Below are 16446 nucleotides of genomic sequence, written 5' to 3' on the forward strand. Positions count from 1 at the left end.
AAGGATCGCCCCATACTTGAGAAAATCCTGTCAATCTAGTCGACCACTTTACAGTCGCTGTTCCTTACTTCGCTCAAAGGATATGACCGGCTCAAGTACTTGCTAACCCAGGAATGAGAAGCGAGAGAAGAACTTTGGTAGTAGAGAGGAGCCTTAGCATCTTCCTCGAAGAGTGGCCATTTCTTCAGGAACTTTTCCAACTCAGTGCGGACCCAGAACAAGGATATTCCCACACATATGGAGGATGTTTTCATCCAGGTTCTTCTGGGTGTACGGGTGAAGCTTGCTGGGAATCTTAATCGCATATTTATCAACACCTGCTCCCGAAATGTAAGGAGGAGAAAGTGAAGAGGAAGAGCCTTTGGCGAGAGTTTTTGGAGAAGACATCTTAGTTCGAGCTGAATTGAAGAAGGATTGAAAGGGAGTCAAACAAAGATAGGAGCTTTTTAGAATACTTAGAGAGCTGGAAGGAGTTAGGTTTTGAGTGAACAATGAATGGGTTCTATAAATGATTCAGACCTAGGGGGCATTGTTTGGGCCTCATCTCCGCGTGTCAGCCCATCTGGGTATTGGGCTTTATCAATAACAAAGGTTTGGGTCTTATTTTACCAAAGTTGGAAACCAGCCCAGGTTATTTTGAGGCCTGGACTATTTCAAGCGAATTGTAAAAATATTTTTCACATGTTAAGGGTTAATTGCCATTTATGGTAATTTAATCTAAAAGAATCCAGATTTAATTGGTTTGATTAAATACCCAGCTTCTAGTGTTTGTTATTTCCCAAAGACTCAAAATTTGAACACCCCCCTTTATCACTAGATTCAGAAATCAAATCACTAGAAAATGGGGAGGATTTTTCTCTCCACAAAAGCCCACATGATCTCCAACGACAAGATGTCTACAGAAGAAGGAGCAATGGACGTGCTGAGGAGTTGGTAGAAAGGTTAAACTGGAAAACCACTCCCCATAACCATTAAATGCCAGAAAATAAGGCCAAGTTCCTTCCCATACTCGTGAGGATTTCTCGTTAGTATAAAGTTGGGTTTATAAAGAGATAAACAAGAAATAAGAAAGCTGGTTGTCTAAAAAGTCAAAACTGATCAATCTTGAAAACTGACTCTCGATGGGGCCCTTTCTTGTCAGACTAAACCACCACCGTTTTTGGCTAGAGCAGAGGATCCTTTCAACGATATGTCCTCCAAATATTAAGGAATAATCACTCATGCAAATTCTCTATAAATATGAGAGGATGTGAATAGGATTGAAGACAGCAAAAGAAAATCAATCAAAACAAAAAGCCTTCAGACTCTGAAGCAATTAAGTTCTTTGGTTTATAAAAGACATCCAGTCTCGGACAGAACAGGCAGAACTTAAGTTTTTGATTTTAGCTCAACTTAAGGAAGCAGTTCACAAAGGAGACAAGATTTCTCTCATTACAAATTTGGATCAGCACAGGTGAATCAAGCAGAATTCAGGTTTTTCATAATATGAAAACCTCAACAAATTTACAAAGATGCCTTAACATCTCAGAATCACTAGAATAGCTCTCAGGTGATCCACAATTTAGCATAATAGGTACTGAAGTATAGTTCCAGGTCATCAATCATCCATCCAACCACTTCTAGTCTAGTCCAAACTAAAGAGTTTCAGTTCTGCCCCATTTGGCAAGCCTCTCCATGGCTAAAATTGATTAAAGCTCTGCCAATCTCAACATTGGAATAGATTTCCAAAAGAACCCCATCAGTTGAACGTGCTGACATTGAAATCCAGCATAGATATATTCAATCCAGCCTGAGTCATAGGCTGTCCAAGCAAAAATCGAAGCCCAATGTTCTGATGTCCTTCCATACATGGCAGTTCTCTTTTGTTTAAATTGTGCAAAAGGCAGTTCTCTTTGAAACAGTTTGATTTATTTTTCAATCTTTATTTTGGTTAGAATTACTAGTTTTTACTGTGGAAATTGTAAAGTCCTCAACCGTTTGAGGCAAGAAAAGAACTTGGGAGATATTCCTCACCCAAATTCACAATCACTTGTTTAAAGTCAGTAATTTGTAGGGCAAGTTATTTATTTTTTATAAGTCTGTTAGGGTTTTAATAGCTACAATGGCATGCTCGCACACCAAAGAAAGTTGATTTGTTGACCACCAATGGTTTTCAAGCCAATGGGGAATTTTACCCTACCACCACAGGAACTAAATCAAATCGGGTGAATATCTTCCCAACTACAAAAGCAACAACCTTGTTTCTCAATCCAACAACAACCATGAATTTTCTTCACCCCTTGGTCAACTATCATCTTCCTAACCATTTCTGCTTCCTTCCTTTGTCCACTTGCACAATACAAATTTGACAGCAACACATAGTTCGTCTCTTTATTTGGTTCTAATATCTTCAGACTTTCGCCTAAATTTCTTCCAACTTATTGGAAGTATTGGTAGCTGATAGTTGTGATTAGCTTAGTGGTTGCTAGCTGTGATTGATTTACACGTCCTTGATTTAGGGGATTTGATCTTGTTACTTGTAATTAGAGTTTTCCTATAATTAGGGGTTAAAGTTAAGGTTGTGGTCTGTTAGCCAACAGCTTTTAGACTGGCCAATGGTTCTTAACCTGGCCAGCGGATATTAGCCTTCCCCAGCTCATACATATATACCTGTGTAATCTTGTAAACAAAACATAATGAGAAAACATATTCTCCCTATTATTTTCCACATGGTATCAGAGTAGGAACCTTAACCGGCTTGTCTCCATTTTTTTCCTAAGTTTTTTTGTACATTCTACTCAATAATGGCAGAAGATAACCCTTTTGGCTCTGAAGCGGAAAGCTTCATAGCACCTCGTTCTAGTTTTCCAGAAGCTGAAGTCAACCCAAACCAACGACTGTGCTCTATGTTGTTAAATGAGTTTAACTATCTTCCATGGTCTAGAGTAGTATCTCTTTCCCTTGGAGGAAGATCCAAACTCGGATTTGTTAATGGAAGCATTGAGGCACCTAACGATTCGTCTCTGGAGTATGAAGCATGGATGTGCAAAGACCAATTGGTCATGTCGTGGCTCGTCAACTCCATGGATCCTAACTTGTCTGAAATTTTCAATTTTTCATAATCCTCTCTTTCTCTTTGGAAGGTAGTCAAAGATATGTATGGCAATCAAAACAATGCAGCTCGAGTGTTCCAACTTAAGAGGAATCTTGCAAGTCTCCAACAAGGTGATAAATCCTTTGTTCATCATCTCGGTTGCATGAAAAATATGTGGAACGAACTAGATATGTATCGACCACATACTATTGATGCTGCCTTACTGTTAAAAAGGTCCGACGAAGACAAAAAATTTCATTTGCTTGCAAGTTTGGGGTCTGAATATGAAGATCTTAGAAGCCATATTCTAATGAACCCTAAACTTCCATCATTTGCAAGTGCTTGCACTATTATCCAGCGAGAAGAAGTACGTAGGAAAGTCATGAATGTTGACATAAAATCTAGTGTGTCTAAGGCTAAAGCTTTTGTGACAAACCACAAGTCATCTGGAGATAAAGTGTACAAGGGAAAAAGGGCAGATCTGAGGTGTTTACACTACAATAATATTGGACATCTAATAGATCAATGCTGGATATTACACCTTGAGTTGAAGCCAAAGTTTGAGAACAAGCCTTCAAGAGACTACAAGGGCTCACAAACTAGATCACATACAAACAAAAACCATGTTGCTGCTGCTGCTACATCAATTGATGGGCTAATGAACTTCACAGCCAATCTGGCTAACTAGATAAATAAGTTCTCAGCCTATCTTTAAACCAAAAAAGGAAGCACAAGCAAAGTATTGACTGGTGGAAATCAAACTGGGCTCTCCTTGTGATTGAAATGGCTACTTCTCCCAAGGTACTGTTTTTAAGTCAACGGAAATATGTGATTGACTTGCTTCAAGAAGTGAAGATGATAGATTGCAAACTAGCTCGTATCCCTTCTTGATAGCAAATTGAAGTTGGACTTGGAAGGAGAGCCTCTTAGCGATATAATTTACTACCAAAGACCGGTGAGTAAGCTTATATATCTCACCATTACTAGACCCGATATAACTTACGCCATCAATCTTTTAAGCCAATTCATGCGTGCACCCACTGAGGCTTATTTAAATATTGTTAAAAGGATTCTACGATACCTCAAGGGCTCCATTGGTCGGGGAATTATGATGAAGAACAATGGTCATACTCAAATCGTGGCATACACCGATGCTGACTGGGCAGGGAATGCTATTGATAGAAAATCCACTACTGGCTACGCACATTTGTTGGAGGAAACATCGTGACATGGAAGAGAGAAAAACTAAATGTAATTGCTCTCTCAAGTGCCGAAGCTGAGTATAGAGCCATGGCTTCCACTACATGTGAACTCATTGGCAAACTTGGTTTTTTCGAGCAACAAACCTATGTCTCTTTTTTTGTGACAATCAGGCAACTATGCATATTGCCTCCAATCCCGTGTTCCATGAATGCACGAAACACATTGAAGTTGACTGTCACTATGTTCGTGAACAAGTTCAGTCCAAGGTAATTCAAACAACATTCACTCGGAGCCATGATCAACTTGCTGACGTTTTCACCAAGTCTCTTGCTTCCACTCAGTTTCAATGCTTGCTCTCCAAGCTTAGATCAATTAATCCCCTTGATCCAGCTTGAGGGGGAGTATTGGAAGTATTGGTAGCTGATAGCTATGATTAGCTTGGTGGCTGCTAGCTGTGATTGATTTACACGTCCTTAATTTAGGGGATTTGATATTGTTACTCGTAATTACAGTTTTCCTATAATTAGGGGTTAAATGTTATGGTGTGTTGGCCAACAGCTCTTAGACTGCCAATGGTTCTTAACCTGGCCAGTGGATATTAGCCTTCCCCAGCTTATACATATATACCTATGTAATCTTGTAAACAAAACAAGCTCCAAACAGAGCACTACCTACTCCTATGTAATCTTATACATATTCTCCCTATTATTTTCCACACAACTCCTACATCCCCCTATGGAAACAAGCTCCAAATAGAGCTTCGCACGAGCTCATATGAGCACTACCTACTCTTATGTACTTATCAATCAACTCTTTCGCTTCAGCTAAGTAACCGCCTTGCCAAGCATATCCACCATGCATGCCACATGATCCATTTCAGGAGAAATCCCATAAACTGACCCCCATGGTTTCAAAACCCACGCGACTTTCCTCTATAAGCCCATTATGGCTGCAAGTCATCAACAGACCAATGAAGGTCACATTATCTGGTTTTACTCCATTTTCTACCATTTCTTTAAAAACCTGTTGAGCTTGGGTAGCTTGCCTATGCAATCAAATGCAAACAACATAGCATTCCAAGATACCAGATACTTCTTGAAAATATCACTGAACACAAGAACTGACCCTTGTAAATCCCCACATTTAGCATACGTGTTAAGTAAACCATTCCCAATAAAGACGTAAGCATGAAAGCCATAGTGAAGTATGCAACCATGGACCATTTTACCATGTCCAAGTGTTGCCTAGCTTGAGCATGCATGAAGGACAGCTTTGAATATGATATCATCTGGTTGGACACCACTTCTCACCAAATCCACAAAGAAGGTAGCAGCTTCTTCCCTATGTCCATTTCCTGCATACCCGGATATCATAGATGTCCAGGAGACAATATTCTTTTCAGGGGCTTGCTCAAATATAAGAAGTGCCTCGTGGGTATTCCCAGTCTCACGTAGGCATCAATCATGGCATTCCAGACACCGTGTCGAATTCCATGGACTCAAAAACCTTTAAAAACTGAAACTGAGTTATTTACCTATGCGGCAGAGCTCCAACCACTTGTAATGATAAGAGCATGCACCATGCAACCATGCCAAAATTCCAATGCTTCAGAGCAAGCATCCATCAGAGCACTGAAAGTCCACTAATTCAGCTGACACAAACTCTCTATCATCTCATTCAACAAATCCAAGCAAGACTCCACTTCCCCATATCATGCATAACCCACAATCATAATATTCCAAGCTATCTCCACCCTTCTTGGCATCAAAGAAAACAATTCCCAGCAACATCAAGCTGACCAGAGTTTGTTTGGGCAAATAAAAACGAACACCAAGTTATTTCATTCCTAAGTTTCATCTCTTCAAACACTCTCCTAGCACTAGAGGGATTCAAATACTTCCCATACATATCAATAAAAGAATTATTAACCGGCAAGTACAACTGGTAGCCCAAAAAAGTTATTAAAGCATGAACATCGATTCCACACTGCAGATTGAATGCGCCAGCACATGCGCTTAAAGTTGCGGTAAGGGTGAAGTGATCAGGCCCAGTGTCGAAATTCTCATGTGGTGGAAAAGAGAAATGGCTTCTTGGTGAAAACCCAGTTGGATATAGCTAGTAAGCATTGCATTCCAAGTGATCGAGTCTCTATGAGACATTTCGTCAAATAGCTTGTGGGCACGTGTTATCTGACCGGACCTTGCAAGGGCTGCTATCTTTGACATTGGTTGGAAGAAAGTTTGAGTGCATATCATTCTATTTTGAGCCTAGAACAAACCCATTAATCTATATAAGCCATTTTGGGTGGGAAAAATGTTGTAGGTAACCAAATAAAATTGGGCCTTTAATGAGAACGCTTATGTGAGAACATTACATGAGAACACCATTGGATCTAATCTAACGGCTGCATGAAAAGCAATTGTAAGTGTAAGTGTTGTATTAGAACGAGGTGTTCTTCTCTCGCCTGCCTCCAAAACATCGAGTCGAAAACAAACGTCCCCTCCAATCCATTTCTGTTTGTTCAATCAAGTGCCCAATTTTTTTATCAACTTTGATTGAGCAAGACCAATAACACGAAGAGAGAGTGCCCCTGTTATTCCTTATTCGATTCGAGGAAGAACGCAGAAGTATAGCCCTCATTTTTCTGGATTTCTCATTTAGGCGAAATAAAGTGTTCGTGTATTTTATATTATCATCTTTCTGGTTGGAACATTCGTCAATCCTTGAGCAATGTCTTGAGTTGGAAACTAGTGACCGCGACCGTTGTTCTATTCTCTTGGTTTTGAAATCGTTGAGCACGGTCGAAACAGGGGTTGAGGAAGATGAAAAGTGTTTAGGGTTGACGTCCAGATCTAAAAGGGCGACATTGTCATATTTGTAGAAATTTTGAAGTTGGAAATGGCTCACGAGGTAAGTGATATACTATATTTATCAAGTTTATTATTAGGCATAGGCATGAGTTACTGTTGGTCCGTTGCAAATCTCGCGGCCTGGTGCTCCGGCCGAGGGGATGTGCGCCAACACGTGATGTCCTCCTTTTGGATGCGGTGCGGTTGTGCGCGGGCATGCCAACACGGTCTACCGTGTGTCGAGGTGATGATGAGGTTCAGGTAGAAGATGGTTTTAAATGTTGCGCTGCTTTGCGCTCGACTCCTAATCAAACGACATTGTGACCGAGTGAGGAACGAATCTCGACCGTCATGTTCACGGCCCGAGCTACAAGGCCGTTTAGTGGTGGTGTTGGTGGTGGGTTTTAGGCGGTGCTCCGGCGCTGCTCAGAGAGCTACGGTCGTATGATATATAGGGTGAGTGAGGGGATAACAGAGGTGGTGCTCCGGCGCCTTGAAAATCAAGGTTCGTATGATATATTGATGAATGGATTTTCCTTACAGTCTACCACTACTCCTAAGAAAGCAAATAAAGGTATTGAAAGTGCATTATAGAAAATATAAGTTGCTCCGTAGGAGGCTTTTGGTTTGGTGTTTGAACCCCTTGAACGTGGTCTTGAGCTTAGTATTTATAGGGAGTCCTGGAGGGCCAATCGAGGCTGAAAAAAGATCTGCCTAATGGCTTGAAAATATCTGCATGGTGGAGTCTGATCGGGGCAAGTGGGTAGTCAAATCGGCATTTGGAATCGTGAAGCATGGTGGTGTGACCCCCATAAATCTCGGCAAATCTCAGCCACCGCCCTGATCGTGGACTCTGCACTCTTGGCCGTGGGAACGCATTTAATGCTTTGGTTCAGTGGTTGGTGATCTGACCTCAAGCTGTGAGAATGCATTGTAAGAATGTTTGCGCCTAACCACTCTGATTCTCTGTTACCAAATCTTGACTTCAATCACTTCCCTTCTGCCTCGTGCATTAAATGCTTCTTGCACCCAGTGGTTTTGCTGTGGCGGTCAGAGGCACTGCTTCATTAAATGGGGCATGGGACCTTGAGGCCACGTGGAGATTTGACCATAGTATCTTTGGCCGTGTCTCTCATGGACCTCGGCCTCGGCCCATAATGCCGTGGTTGTGAGGCCGAGAAGATCCTGCCTTCATATTTTCTTCTGCTTTCGAAAAGGCTAAATTTCACGAAACGTGGCCGCTTCAGTCCATGAATAGGTGCCACAGCCGAGAAGAGGTCCCTTCTGACGACCGTGATTTATTTAGGCACAAACAGTTACATTAGTTTGTATGTAGGTCTTTAATATTTCACCAGAGAATCATTTTCATTTCATATGTTAGTTAATATATATATTTTAAAGCTCTTTGAAAGCATGTGCCAATGTTGGTATGACGGTGGTGAATTCAGGGTTAAATTGCAAGAACTGTGAAATGGAGTGTGAAGGACAAGTGACACCGGAAGTAAGGTCGGAGTTGAAAACCAAAATTGGGACTTAAATTTTATTGTTGTGACGATGTGTTCAATTTCTATAATATCTATGCTGCGAAAGCCGGATTCGATATTCGGTGTTCTACAACAAGAACGTGCACACTGACAAGAGAGGTAACATGGAAGGAGTATGTATGTTGTAAACAGGGGTATTCGTTGACAAGAACAATTAGTCGTAAGAGAAGACAAAGAGGTTGTACTCGAACTGGTTGTGAGGCAAGAATAAGTACATTATTGTAGGATTCAATGAGATACACAACCATGACATGACCACAGTTGATAAAGTCCATCTATTGAGATCTCACCATAACTTAACAGAGTCTACAAAGGTCAATAGTGCACATATGAGCAAAGTTAATATTCCTATACATAAACAGGTAAGCCTTCTTAAGGTGCAAGTAGGGGGATTGGAAAATGTTGGGTTTGCTAAAGGACGTGCGTGGAGAGGTGATTGAGCATGATGCAGAGCTGCTCAAGGAGCATTTTTTGGCTTAGCAAGAAAAGAATGAATCCTTTTATTCAAGATGGAGGTAGATTCGGAAGGAAGGATGGGTAATGTTTTCTGGTCAGATGCAAGGTCAAGACGAGCTTATGGGTTTTTTAGAGATGTGGTGGTATTTGATACGACGTTCAACCCGAACCGCTATGGGATGGTCTTTGCTCCTTTGTTAGGCATTAATAACCATCGGCAGACAGTGTTGTTTCGTCGTGCATTCCTAACTAGTGAAACCACAAATTCATTTGTATGGGTGTTAGAGGAATTCAAGAAAGCCATGTCGGGTGAGCCACCCAAAATGATCATCACTGATCAAGATACAGCATGTCAAAGGCAATTGTTGTAACCCTCCCGACAACATTCCATAGATATTGCATATGGCATATCTTGAATAAGATTACAGAGAAACCCGACATTGGAGAATATTTTTCAGAAATGTGCAAATGCATATGGGGTATGGACACAAAAGAAGAATTTGATGCCAAATGGGAGGAAATCCTCACAAACAATGGGCTGAAAGACCATGCGTGGCTGAGCTCAATTCATGCTATGCGGGAGAATTGGGTTCCATCATATGTAAAACATGTGTTTTTAGCTGGGATGTCAAATAGTTAACGGGCCGAAAGCTGTCATTCATCTTTCAAACAATATATTAACCAAAAAAACACATTGATGGAATTCGTTCTACGTTTTGAAAGAGCTCTTGGTTCACAGAGACACAAGCAGTTAATGGCTGATCATGTTGATAACAATGAAAAACCTCCACTGCCATTTCAAATACCAATGCAACATCAAATGGGATGCATTTACACTCGGGAAATTCTTGAAATGTTTGAGAGGGAAGACTTCAGAAGTCTTTTATGCTTGTTCAAATTTGTAGAGCAAGATGAGACGCACTGCATATACAAAGTAAGTAAGCGGGTAAATCTATGAGTGACACGGATGAAGGAGCTTGTGCATGATAAAGATGCCAATAAAGCTTATTGCAGCTGCAAAGGATTTGAATTTTGGGGTATTCCGTGCCGACACATCCTAGCATTCTTAAGAATGAAGCAGGTTGAGCACTTTCCAAACAAGTGCATATTGAAACGATGGCTTCAAAGTGCGAAAAACAGTGTAATATATGATAAGAATCACAAAGAAGTTAACGATTGTGTTGATGGTTTGATTTTGGTTAAGAGATCGAAAGTCTGCAAAGTTGCAAGTGATTTGATTGATTCGGCTTTGTTGTGTGATGAAGGTTTTGAGTTGCTGGAAAAATCTTTTGACGACATTCGTGGGAAGCTTACAAGGTTAGTGTCATCAAGAGCTCATGTCGAAGAAGAACCCAATGGAGACATTGGAACTAGTTATCCCCAATTGAGAATCAAAGATCCACATCGAGTGAAAGCAAAAGGGCATGCGAAAAAAGTTAAAGGAGAAAAAGAGAAGGCAGTGCAATGACATAAACGTCGATGCACTGAATGTAGGAAGACTGATCATGATAGACGGAGTTGTCCAAAACTTGCAAGCCCGTAAGTGAATATGTGTTATATTTTGCTTTGAATTTTGTGTTGTTGATGTTTATTTTTCTTTTTTTTCCTAATATGGCAGCTCTTCATCTTCCAACATAGAACTTGGTGGTCCAGTTGCTAAGAATTTGCAGCCCACTCAGAGCACGCAGGACAGTGAACCTACTATGACAGAGTCATTTATGCAAGAGTTGGATTTCATTTATGGTCTCGGAGTTTGAACACTTATTGATACTTATTTACATCTTTTTTGAAAGTATCTGGAAGCGTTAGTGAATCTTAGGTAAATGCCTCATGTCCATTGATACTGAACTATTGTTTATTAAACACAACTATCTGGAAGAGTTTGATTTTGTTTATGGTCCTGGAGTTTGAACATTTATTGATACCTATTTACATCTTTTTTAAAAGTATTTGGAAGCGTTAGTGAATATTAGTAAATGCCTCATGTCCATTAATACTGAAATATGGTTCATTAAACACATAACTATTTGGAAGCTTCAGTATCGCATGACTTACATTCAGAGATACAAAAAAAAAAAAAAAACTACATTAAAGTCAACAATAACTTACTTGAAGAGCCACTTAGTTCTCAACAATAGAGTCATCACTTGACTCAAAGCAGCCACGTTCCTCCTAATATAGAAAGAGTTTGTCATTGTATCAATCCTGGCACCACTCTAAGTTTGGGGGTTTACACTTGCAAATAAATCCCTGCACGTCCCACAATGATGGTCGTGAATGGCACCATGCTTGCAATAATTAGGCGTAACTCGAAGTTTTGGATCCATCTTTGGTTGAAGGTGGATGTACCGAATGTCCTCTGGGGCTTTGGGGTTTTCAGAACCTGAAGCCCTTGTTTGAAGGAGAATGAGTTTGGGGGAATCATGCAAGGGGTTTTATACACAAATTTGCAATGGTTGCAATGAATATGAAAATATCCAAGGGAATCTTGAAACCAAGACTATGTGTCAGTAAGAGAATCTTGAAACCATCACTATGTCTCTGTCAAGTCTCAACCAATCGAATATTTGTGTCAGAGAATCTTGAAACAAATTGTCTCCCCACCGTCAATGAATTAAACAAAAAAATGTGAGCACTATTACGAAATGAATGCTTATAATCTGGAAGTTAGTGATCGAGCTATGATTGAACTCTAGCTCTGATTGCAATGTAAAATGAAATAAGCTGCACAAAGCCAAGATCAGGCATTAACACTAACCCAGATCAAGCATTAACATTTAAACACTAACCCAGATCGGGCATTAACAAAAACAAACAACTGCTAAGGGATTGCCTACGGATTGATATGGCTATCACCACTCATTATCGTTGCCTTTTGTTGGTTGGTGGCCTTACTTTGTTTGGCGTATCATGGAGATGATTTCCTATGCAGCAAACGGGGTTATGGTGTCCTAGTCAATATCTTTGTGGACATCTGCAGCGAACCGTCGGAATTTCTCAAAACCTTCGTTGAAAGCCACAGACATTGCCTGGCCTTGGTTGTCGCCTCCTTTGTGGATGCTCAAAGATTCGTACGTAGCATCCTCCTCTCGCCATATGCAAATCCTCCGCTTGTGCTTTCTTCTTTAGGCACGAATTCTCGACTTTCTTTTCAGTAACGGGCTTTGTTAACTTGCTGAGTCAAATAAGCCAACTTCTGCTCAGTTTCGACAAACTTTTGAGTCCAATAATGGACCAAGGAAGAGTTGTGTTCTATTTTGTTCTTCATATCATTTATTTCCACAGCGGGATCATCAGAGTCTCCCTCGCTATGGAGGAGGTTGGAAGAGGCAGCGGTGGTGGAGGGGACCTTGGATAATCATGACCCATCGGAGGCCCCCTGATTCGCATTGGCACTTGAACTAGCGGACATGTTGAAAAAATCGTCAGATTGGGGGATTCGACTGAAGGTTTGTATGCAAAAAAGACAACTCGAAAGAAGAAAAGAGAGATGTAAGGCATGAGTATCCCATAGGCATAAAACAACGTTTATATATTATGTCCGGAAGTTTTCCATTTTGTCTTTTCTCCTTTTGTCCCATCACTTTATTTTCTTTCTTTTTTAAGTAATCAGAGTATTTGATTTAGTTAATCATAGGAGCCTCATATGATTAGTAAAAATGTCAGCACACATTTGAATTTTGATTTATCAAGTTTGAATGAGTTCGTAGCAATTTGCGAAATTTTTTCCCGATTTTTTTATATATAGTTAAGAATTTTCTAAGAAAATAGAAATATTCATTTAAATTCTGTTTCAAAGGAAGGATTTGGTAATGGTCACTGGCGTACACGTATGCACCTATTGAAGGGGGATGTGGTCAGCTGTCGCCATGTGTGTTATTTCTTTATGTTTGAAATTTTTGAATGCAAAATGATTTAAAATATGGTAATAAATAGAAGAAAAATTGGAAAAATGCCGGAAAAATTGCTTCCCGCTCCTTGTGCCGTTACAAAATTGGGGGAAGCTATAAATCATCCAATGAAAACTCAATTTCGTACTGAATTTCATCTGATGTGATAATACAGAGTGCACACTCCATCTTCGGAATATGGTGATAACTTGCTTTCTTTTGAACTATAACATTATATTTTGCAAAAATTAGAAGTATACTTCCTTAGTGTTTATAAGAACACAAGTATCAGTTTCATTTGCTTCATATATAATTCTTCGGAAAAATATTTCTATATTTTCTCCTTTCAATTAACAAACACAATATAGTTCTTGTTATTTTATTGCTAAAATTATATATTTGAAACCAATAAGCAAACCTCTAAAATGCCAAGTTACGAACATAATTAGTTAGCATATAAGTGATCAAATAAATGCTCAAACCTCAAAACTCACCCAATTACTTAAAAAAGGGGGAAACAAAAAACAGACTTCCAAATAAATTTATTCAGCACTGTATTTACTAATATATTTTTCTGCATAGCTGCATTATTTTATTCAAATGACCCAAAATAGAAACACACAAGAGCATTTACCTCATATATAAGTATGCTATTAACATACAGAGTATCGACTAAGTTTTAGTAGATTATATGGTATAAAAATCTTAAGCCACACTACTTATTTATTTGTTATATTGCCTTCTAAGTATGTATTCTATATATTCATTATCTTGTCTTACTTCTTTCTTTTCTTTTCAACATAGTAGTTATATAATTAGTTTTTTTCTTCCCTAATGGGGCAGGCCATGGAAATGGCATACCCACCCCCAATTCAGCCCATTGTCATCCCTACACGAATGAGATAAAGCCAACCCTCCATTACTTGATTACTATGAGACATAAATACTTGGATTATCAACAAATCCACCTCTGTTGTTTCTATTCCATGCCTTTTAGGCGTTATACAATAACACAAAGAAATATGTTCACATAAAATAATATAAACAAACTTCATAAAAGCACAACAATTTATGTAGACAAAAGTACGCTTAATAAACCCAAAACAGTTTCCCCATTTGTTTACAGTTTTCCTTCACATCTTACAGTTTGGATACATTACCTAAGAAGTATGAACACTTCAAACCAGAGTTTTTACACTTTCAGGAGCCCACACAAAATGCCAAAAAAACATACTCAAAATGAACCACACATTTGTTACAAACAAAATACTGCAAAACCCCAAATTTAACTTTCTCCAGCGATGGTTTACTCCATGGAGATCCCGTCCCAGTTGTAGCTTAGGACAACACATCTTGCAAACTCGCGGAACAGGTCAAACCCTTTGCATGCTTTTCCTTCCCTCATCTGCATGCAGACTCATTCGAAGTACTAAACCTTCGAAAACCTTATCCTTTCACAAGCCTAACCCTCACTTTCATTATTTGGATTGATCGAAGGTGGAATTTCACTTTATTTTTCTCCTTCCCCAATGTTTCTTGATACCATCTTAGACGTATCTTCAAGCGTTTAATTTCCATGATCAACGCATCATACCGCATCTTGCCGATCCAAGCTGCATCATCGTGGTCCCCAGATGAAAAATTTATGGATTTTGCAACTCCATCAGCAACATCTTCAGCTTTAATATTCCTTTGTGACAAAGATCTGCATGTTTTGCTGGAGTTGTTATAAGTATGAGGGGGATTTTTGTAGGGGAACCCATTTTGAGTTTCGGCTTGTTTGGAGCAAGTGGTGGTGCAATGGGAGGTAATGTACTCTTACATTGGTATGTATAGAGCAGTCCCCATTTTCATTTTACCTGGCAAAATGTCAATGTTGACTTCGAGTGGGGAGTTGGAACTTTAGTTACCTTGAGAACTGGTGATGTCATATTTGCATTATTTGTGTCATAAACAATATTTTAATTTTCTTTAGTATTCGTATTTAGTATCATATTTGCCAAGATGAAACTATTTACTTGGTCATGTTCAAATGTAAGTTACCTTCACAACTTGTGATGTGATATTTGCATCATAAGTACCATAAACACATTTTTCTTTTTCTTTACTGGTGATCTGAGTTCATATTTAGTATCATATTTGAGAAGATGAAATTGTTTACTTTCTCATGTTAAATTCAGAAGATTACCTTCATAACTGGTGATGTCATAAACACTGTTTTCATTTTCTTTACTGTTAATGGTGCGTTGATATTTAGTGTCATATTTGAGAAGATGAAATTGTTTACATGCTGATGTTAAATTCAGATTACCTTCATAACTGGTGATGTCATAAACATTGTTTTCATTTTCTATACTATTAATGGTGCGTTGATATTTAGTTTCATATTTGCCTGTTATATTATTCACTTGGTCATGTTCAAATGCAACGAATTTACCTCCATAAGTAGTGATGTGATATTTGCATAATCATTATCATAAAAAGTTTATTTAATTTTTTGACTACTGGCGTTGATAAGTAGTATCATAAATGCGAACACCCAAGAGCTGTAACTAGGCATGTGGCTGCGAGAACACCAATTTGCCGCCAAAACCTGGATCATCGAGGTGTGTTTTCAATCACTCTGGTTGGGAAATGAAGCCAATAATACATGATCTAAACCCAATGTTGCCTTTGTCCATAATTTAGGTGACAACGGTTGGTTCCAACATATACATTTCTTCCTGATTTGTCTAGAAACACCGTTCATTATTCCTCCACATATCTTTTGCACTCCCTCTTCTCCAACAACCCAAATATGGACATCCCAGACTTGGCATGGTTTAAGGTGCTGCTTTTGGTTGCAAAACACTCCTCTAAAGATCTGTACAGCATGGCGGGGACATGCAAGTTATTTGAAGAAATGTTGAATGATCCTAAGGTTTAGCGAACCGTGTCTGTAGAGAAGTACCAATGGCATCCAGAATGGTACAGGTTTCATCAAGAGAAACTTGTTGAGTTCTTGCTAAAGTGCAAGGAACACAACAATCCAAAAATCATTGACAAACCAGCTGTAACTCAATTCTTCATATTCAAAGATGATGAGGCTGTCAACAATTTCTAGGTGGCGGCTATGGCAGGGCATATGGAATCCTCCTTCATTGTTGGCTTGCTAGGATTGGTGAACCCTACGAAGGGCGAAGAGGATGCGATGGAATTGTTGTGCCATCTAAGCAAAACGAAGAAAATTGACATGCAAGAATGCAGGGAATCAATTATGAATCGACTGATGAGGTATACAATTTTGGGCTTGGTGACTCCTCCAACTCTTGCAAAGTTTACTGCTGAAAAAAAAAAATTCTTAACCGCGTTAACTGTGAGGGTAACCGGAGTAGTATTTCTTATGGGACATGGGGCGAATACTCTTACACGGTAGATACTTGGAACCGCTT

General features: G+C 39.3%; 1 protein-coding gene and 1 pseudogene across 1 annotated transcript; one reads left to right on the forward strand and one right to left on the reverse strand.

Moving 5' to 3' along the window:
* Positions 1-201: 201 nt before the first annotated feature.
* On the reverse strand, positions 202-6531 carry LOC103342781 (pentatricopeptide repeat-containing protein At2g36980, mitochondrial-like; annotated as a pseudogene).
* A 3561-nt stretch (positions 6532-10092) lies between these two features.
* On the forward strand, positions 10093-10882 carry LOC103342782 (protein FAR1-RELATED SEQUENCE 9-like). The gene is made up of 2 exons (XM_008246438.2): positions 10093-10442; positions 10744-10882. The coding sequence occupies exons 1-2, from the start codon at positions 10093-10095 to the stop codon at positions 10880-10882; spliced, it is 489 nt and encodes a 162-aa protein (XP_008244660.2).
* The last annotated feature ends 5564 nt before the right edge of the window (positions 10883-16446 follow it).

Source organism: Prunus mume, linkage group LG1 (assembly GCF_029339155.1).
Source record: "Prunus mume cultivar Tortuosa linkage group LG1, ASM2933915v1, whole genome shotgun sequence".
Classification (NCBI taxonomy): Eukaryota; Viridiplantae; Streptophyta; class Magnoliopsida; order Rosales; family Rosaceae; genus Prunus; species Prunus mume.

Coding starts and splice junctions, on each gene's coding strand:
- LOC103342782 (XM_008246438.2), top strand. CDS start 10,093: ATGAAGGAGCTTGTGCATGATAAAGATGCCAATAAAGCTTATTGCAGC. Junction 10,443..10,743: donor ATTCGTGGGAAGCTTACAAG/GTTAGTGTCATC, acceptor CTAATATGGCAG/CTCTTCATCTTCCAACATAG.